At 43.3% G+C, this 7,459-nt stretch overlaps 1 protein-coding gene across 1 annotated transcript in view; it reads right to left on the bottom strand.

Moving 5' to 3' along the window:
- RFX6 (regulatory factor X6) overlaps positions 1–6,465 on the bottom strand; it is an 82,386-nt gene extending 75,921 nt beyond the window's left edge. Inside the window, exons 1-2 of the mRNA XM_019538190.1 lie at positions 6,426–6,465; positions 1,530–1,595 (exon numbers count right to left, since the gene is read on the bottom strand). Of these exons, the coding sequence (XP_019393735.1) occupies positions 1,530–1,595; positions 6,426–6,465 (106 nt within the window). The remainder of the gene's footprint in view (positions 1–1,529; positions 1,596–6,425) is intronic.
- Positions 6,466–7,459: the final 994 nt, after the last annotated feature.

The following is a 7,459-nucleotide window of genomic DNA, read 5'->3' as shown; positions in this document are numbered from 1 at the left end:
CCTGCCTTGCCTCATAGGGGTCCAATGTTACCCCGAGACTTCTTGTTGCTACATATACTTGAAGAAGGGCTTTTTGTTATCCTTAATCCCAAAAGCTAATCTAAGCTCCAGTGCCACTTTAGCCTTCCTTACCAAATCCCTACAAGCTCGGGTCAGGGACGTGTACTCCTCCTTTGTCCCTGCCCCCGCTTCCACCACCAGTACGCTTTTTTCTTTGCCCTCAGGCCAGCCTGGATATCCGCGCTCAGCTATGAAGGTTTCTTGGACCCTTGTCCTGCCTTCCTGCGCAGAGGAATTGCGTCCTGCTGCACCCCAAGGATAGCCTCCTTGAGGAAGGACCACCTTTCCTGGACCCCCATACTAGCTAATCCCTGGGCTCCAAGTGCCTCCCTGACTACTGCCCTGAGCACATCCAAGTTGGCTTTCCTAAAGTCAAGAATTTGCGCTGTGCTAATTACCCTCCCCACCTTTCTCTGAATGGCAAACTGAATCATTTCATGATCACTGTCCCCTGGCCTCCCTTGTACTGGCACCTCCCCCACCAGGTCATCCCCAGAGGCTAACACCAGATCCAGTATGGCGTTTTCTCTAGTAGGGACATGTACTTCTTGCATGAGGTGTAGGCCCTGTACGCACATCAGGAACCTTCGTGAGTGGCTAGACCTGGCTGATTGCTCCTCCCAGTTGATGTCAGGGTAATTCATATACATATAGTAATGTATCAGAATGCAGTCCACTTTAAATAGATTTTGGATAGGTGCGTTTTAGACAGTCATAAAAGTGGGAAGAAGTCAGGCTATGTTTAATATAAGGTTTTTAAGCTAGTAGTGCAATCAAATAGATGAAGGGTGTCAAAGTTACAGCCCAAAGTTCAGATCTGGCCCATGGAGTCCCATCATCCAGCCTCCAGGGTTGGCCCTCTTGAGTTTACCTACATATCATACAAGGCACATGCTAGACAGGCCCTACACACAGGTCCCTGAACACAAGTGACATGGGCCTGGCTAGTTCAGGACCTGTGCTGTATGTGCCACTCATGTTTGGCCAGTCCAGGACCACCCCCTCCACCCCCGTCTACCCACATACTGGATCCATCATTCCTGGCACCCCCTCTGGCTGGTGAAGGACTGTTCCACACACGACACCAGTCAGTTCAGCACATGCACCACAAGTGGCAGCCAGTCCAGAGTGGGTAGTGTGTGTAGTGTGGGTCCTGGACCAGCTGGAGTGCCCTCCACCTGTACAGTAGGTCCTGGACCAGCTGAAGCAGGCACCATGTATGGTGTAATCCAAGACTGGCCAGAGCAAGCTCTGAATCCAGTATGCTTCAGGGGGTGGGAGAGGCCATGGACCTGGTCTGGCCCATGGGGCCAGCTTTACATCATTTATCCATCTGATGGACTGGTTCTACACCATTCATCCAGCCCACAGGGCCAGATGAGTTTGACACATCTGTGATAGAGATTGTTCTCACTTCCTTCCTGAAAGCTGGTTGCCTTCTTTGATTTCTCTGTGCGCAGTTGTCTTACCCATGATGCTCACGGATGTGAAATCACCAACATTCAACAGCTTTTGGACACAGTGATAAACAAATCCTTAAAAGCATGGAAAAACATATCTGGCTAAGTTAAAATAGCCCTTGTATTCTTTGGTGAACCAGAACTACACTTCACAATTCACATTATTACAATATATATTCTTATATGCCTATTCTATATGATACATGTTGTTATTATATGACATTTCATAGATTTCATAGACATTTGGTCTGGAAGGGACCCCGGAGGATCATCGAGTCCAGGCCCCCACCCCAGAGGCAGGAAGTCAGCAGGGATCATAGGATCCCAGCAAGATAAGCATCCAAATGTGTTTTGAAGGTGTTCAAAGTGGGTGCTTGAACCACCTCAGGTGGCAGTCTGTTCCAAATGTTGGGGGCTCGGACAGTGAAGAAGTTCTTTCTTATGTTCAGCCTGAACCGGTCGCAGTGGAGTTTGTGACCATTCGATCTTGTCATCCCTTGGGGCGCTCTGGTGAACACTTGTTCCCCCAGATCCTGATGAGCACCCCTGATAAGCTTATAGATGGCCACCAGATCACCCCTGAGCCTGCACTTTTCCAGGCTGAATAGCCCCATTGCTCTCAGCCTCTCATCATAAGGTCTGTTAGGACATCATAAGGACATGTATAACATAGAATAGGCATATAAGAATGAGTTATTCTTTTTCTTATTGTTGTTATTGTCATTGTTATATGGGTATAGCATGTATATATTTATGTGTTATATACTTCAATGGCAACTCTTAGAGTCTGGGCGATTCCACATGGATGGGTGCAATTTTCTTTCCTCATGTTCCTAGCGCAGTACATGGAAACAAAACATTCTGATCTTTTGTTTGTATCAGTGTGACTAAGCAATAAGAATAATCTGGAAGGGAGAATCTGTGTGTTGAACTGAATAGCATTTTGAACATAAATGTGGTCATAGAAATAAAATTTATCATCGATCTGTTCCTGTGTAACTTCTTGATGTTGACATAAGTGTATGGAAAATGTGTTGCTGCATATCCACCCTGAACAAACGTACTACAATAGATATTTTGATATGCTGTTGACTTCTGGGTTATTAATTTCCGTTAGTATGACATGAATAAACATTTATTTCTTTCCAAACTTATTTAGAAGTCTTTTTAAATTTGCATACCAGCAAACATTATGGTTAAGGTAAAGTGAACTCATTGATGTTGGTGGAATGGCTTTAGTTTACAGTATAAGGGCTCTGGCTTCTTGTCTCTTACTTATCAGTGTTTGAGTAACGGTTGAACCTTCCACATACTTATGCTTAATTTTTGTTGCTTTTTCCCTGGAAATCAGGAAACTTGAAAGAATACCTACACCAGTCACTGAAGGAGCAGTACACAGATTTTTATTTTTGCATCTTACTTTGAAACTTCTTCTGGGAGGCAGTGAAAGTTAGGATGAGATCAGGTAAGCAAGGTTATTTCTTGGACTCATCAAACTGGTAATATTACCACAATATTTAGTGCATTATTAAAGTGATTACAAAAGTGTTTTCTGAATTAGAAAAGGCTTTCTCCACACCCAGCACATGGATCTATTTCACCACAGAATTTTGTACAAAAAAGATAAAATTCAGACCTGGTATACAACATTCTTCTGCTCATTAGTTTTGGGACCACTGGTTTAAATGACACCCTTTGTGGTATAGCTAGGTGCAAAACCAAGGCAAATACTTAGGAAAGGATCATGCAGAAAGCTGGATTAAAGGTGTGGTTGCTATACAGTTACATTCTTCACTCCTGGTTTCAGTAGCCACCTCTGTGACCTCAACATAGAGCACATCTGGGGCAGAAAACAGGGGAACAATCATCTAGTACAGCATGTTCCCCCTCCAAGACAGTATAACTTGTGATTCAAAGGATATTGAAGGTTTCAGTTCCTTTGAGCAGCAAAAACTCCCGTAGTTCAATGCTTTAACACAGGTAGGAAAGTTAGGGATACTTGGATAATGGGGCCTCAACCAGTGGCACCATGGTAAGCTAGAGCACCGTCTTGTACTCATTGAAACTACGTGGATGTTTCTGAATTGGGACAGAAAACTGTATCAGCATCTCTCTCATTCCCTGCTTCAGTGTACAGCTCCAGCCCAGATCCTTTCCCAGACCTGTTCTTTCCTTGTTTCCTGCTATGGATTTCAAGCAAAAGTGTGCATGTTCTCCTCCCCCAACAACCACCCCCACCTGAGACCCACTTCAAGCATAGGTCAAGTACAACTTCCCCAGTTGTTGTACCTTTCCTTGTGCAGTCTTAATATATTGACTCTCTTTCTATAATGTCAATTCAAAGTGAACAAAAGCTGGAAACATTTCTTGGTGAGCCTCTTCAAAGACCATTAGCACTGATCATATGAAATCTGTAGGGATCATGTGCTGGATCTTTAGATTTATTGAATTAAAACTATATGTTCCAAAATGATTTTGCTATAAATGGGTGCCTCCTGGGCATTTATTTCTAGGATGGAATCAGGAAGCTTGACTGCAGAGTTTAGCCCCAGTGTGCCACAAAATATATTTATATGGAAATTCATAAATTTTAAGATCCAGGAGACAATTATGACTACCTGGTTTTAGCTCTTGAACCACAATAGCTGTAAATATTCAGCAAGAGATTTGTGCCTCAAATTCATAATACCGGTTCATGCTATAGTACATCTTTTGGAAAGATATCCATCCTTGTTTTAAAGATAAGATGTAAAGGAGTTACCACATATCTAGGTATGTTTCATTGCTTAGCTACTCTCATTGTTTAACATTTGAACTTTATTTCTGGTCTAAATTTTTCTAGCTTCTACTTCCAGCCATTTGATTTTATTTTTACTTCGTTTGCAAAGTCATGTACTGTATTATCTTCTCCCTTGGGATTGACAAACTATAATCAGATCACCTCAGAACCTTTTCTTAAAGAAGACATGGTACATTTTTAGCTGATCACTATAACCATTGCTTTCTACACCTGGAATCATTATTGTAGTTCCTTTATAAACTTATCCCAGTTTTGCTAGGCTGTCTCCTCTGAGAAATTTCTTATGTGACTGCATCCAAACTCTGCTCAGGTTTGGTAATGTTGCACCAATGGTTACAAAGGTGCCACAACAACAGATGTGGAAAGTGCGTCATTGCTTTTCAGTAAGAACAAAAGAGAGAAAGTAATTGCTTTTGTGGTCAAAAGGCTAAGAGAATAGTTTTGGACCCCAATGTCATCCAGAAGCACTTTACAATAGAATGTGTACACATATGTGTATGCACGGAGAAGAACATTTCAGATACTTCTATTATTGCAGGCATAGGTCATGCTTATTTCACAGGATGAAAAAAAGTGAGCCTTATTCCTTGGCGGGCATTGGAATAACAGTTAACATATGCCCCCTGGAGGGCTAATTTTCAACTTTATGCTCTATATACACTATGTGCAGAATTCTGTTTCACCTCCTAAAGGATGACTGAAGTACAGACTTGAGACTAACTCTGAGTTATCTGACTAAAGTATAGAAGCAAGTCTATCATCCCTGCTCTCGGTATGTAAGTGCCCCCATTATAGGAATAAGGAGACATCAGCACATGCCTATGGGTAGTCCTGCTCCTAGAATGGTGCACATACATGTCTAGGGAGGATAACAGAATTGGTCTGACACTTTAGTCAGGTACCTCAGGTACTCTCAAGATGCACTTTGGTCATTCAGTAGGTGAACCAGAATTCTGTCCCATGGGTTAAAGCTAGAAAAAAAATGTCATGTAACCTTTCTTTTTATGAAGTTCTGCACATGAACTACTGGCTGGTTAGTGCTCTCTATGGTGTCACAAAATCCTTGATACATTCTTGTGTTTTTCATGATTATACCATCTGGACAAACATTTTTCTCAACTTAATGCTATAAAGTACTTCAAGGAACAGGTCTACAAAAATCAGTACCTGATTTGGTTAAAAGCATATAAGTAGTATCATACCTACAAAACCAAAGACCTATATGGCATGCTTACTCACTACAAAAATTGTCTTATACTTGACTTCTGACTTCAGACTAATATGGCTAGCTACCTCTCTCACTACAGAAATGTAATGCTTGTTTCCTGAGGAACAAATATTGATCACCAGTAGATGGTGATGTTTAACAGTGTATTTCCCATTCTCTCTCTTTCTCTCTCTGTATATAAGGGTGTAGGTATAGGAAGGGTATTTAAACCCAAAAGCTCACGAACAAGAATTCTTCCAACTATTTGAATGAGTCTAATAAAAGATATCAGATTTACCCAAAGCACCTTGTCTGTCTCTGTATATAATGCACTCCTATTATCTGGAATAGTACTCTGGTTTGTACTGGAATGGACAAATCTGTTTCTCCCCTTGGTTAAGTGACATTCTGTAAAGTGTTATATATTTCATACTGTAGTGGACCCCCACCCTATGGAAGATAGAGTCATTAACAGGCTCCACTGTGCAAATACATAGGAAAAACTGCCTATGTTTAAAGAGCTAACAATCTAAAAAACAGCTGGTTGATGCTTTGAGTATTGTATTGTATTGTAGTTCTAATTTTATTCTGCCTTGTGTTTAGTGATTTTAACATCCATTAACATTAATTAATTTAGACTTTCAACATTTTTGTGGGTTAGATATATATTGTAAGTCATACCTTACAGGTGGGGAATCAGAGGGCACCTGTACACATGCAGTGAGGCTGCTCAGATGAGTTGTAATTATAGCGTGTCAGAGCAGACAGTTACTAGTCCCACTCAACTTGTTCCACTCATAAACAAAAAAGTCAACGTAAACTACAAAGTAAAGGAAACAGTCCAGCGTATGCCCAATCATCTTCTTCAATGCCCTTCACTTATATGGGACTCTCTTACCCTCAGAAAGCAACTTGTCACTTGGTTTATCCTCTAACATATTTGGGCTTCACGGTTGCCTTTACACACCCCAGTCCTAGGGTGAATCATCCATTTTTCACTGGTACTCAGACTTCTTGCTAATCACGAGCCACCTTCTCTCCAGGCATCCAACTCTCAGAACAATAGGCCTGCTGGCCATGTGGGTTCCCTTCATCATACGAAGTCCAGAGTCCTTCGCTCTCCAAATCCAGAGTACAGAGATGCCTTCTAGTTTGCCGCAGTAACTCTGCAGGCTAGGGATGCCAGTCCAGGCCATGTCCTTCCACCTATCCAATTACAGGGCAGGGGACTCTATTTGCCCTTGGTGGGGCTAATTCACCTCTTCACAACAGAGCTCCCATTTGTTACTCTCATGGACCATCCATCTCTGTCTTCTTCTCCTTTGTAGGGGCAGCAGCTTTACCAGACTCTCGCAGTCAGTGACAGCAGCAACGCACAATACTTCTCTCTACCAGCCACTGTGAATTCCCCATCTCTATCTCTTATGTGGCTTGCCAGCACCTCCACACTGGCACCAGGTAAGTATCCTGGTCAGTTCCCCCTTTGCCAAACAGGCTGGCAGGAGTGGCCCATTTTACCAGCATCACGACCAGGCGAGTGTCTGCAGGGAGGGCCCAGTGTCCTGGCACTTCAGGTAGGGCTGGTGTTTGTGCAGCAGGTCATCAAAGGTGCCCTGGGTCATCCTGAAGGTGTCATCCCACTGCTTGTCATCCCAATCACATTGTATGATGCACTGCTGCCAGTCACAGCTGGTGTGATGGACCCAGAGGCAGTAGGGCTGGAGGGCCTGGTGACGGTGGCTCCAGAGGTGGCATCCTGGAGCCCCTGGTTGTTGTGGCTGGTGGCAGCGGCTACACAGAGGCGGATACCCTGGGGGTGGAGGGAGTGTGGCAGTTGTCATCCAGGCAGTCATTGTGGATGAGGGAGCCAGCCAGAGTGAGATGGCTGTCAGCCAGGTGCTGGTGATGGTGATGGGCCAGCAGGACGACCAA

The sequence above is a fragment of the Crocodylus porosus genome, unplaced genomic scaffold (assembly GCF_001723895.1).
Source record: "Crocodylus porosus isolate Cpor-Errol unplaced genomic scaffold, CroPor_comp1, whole genome shotgun sequence".
NCBI lineage: Eukaryota > Metazoa > Chordata > Crocodylia > Crocodylidae > Crocodylus > Crocodylus porosus.
Note: the sequence above shows the minus strand (reverse complement) of the source record. Positions and strands in the feature narration are given on the sequence as shown.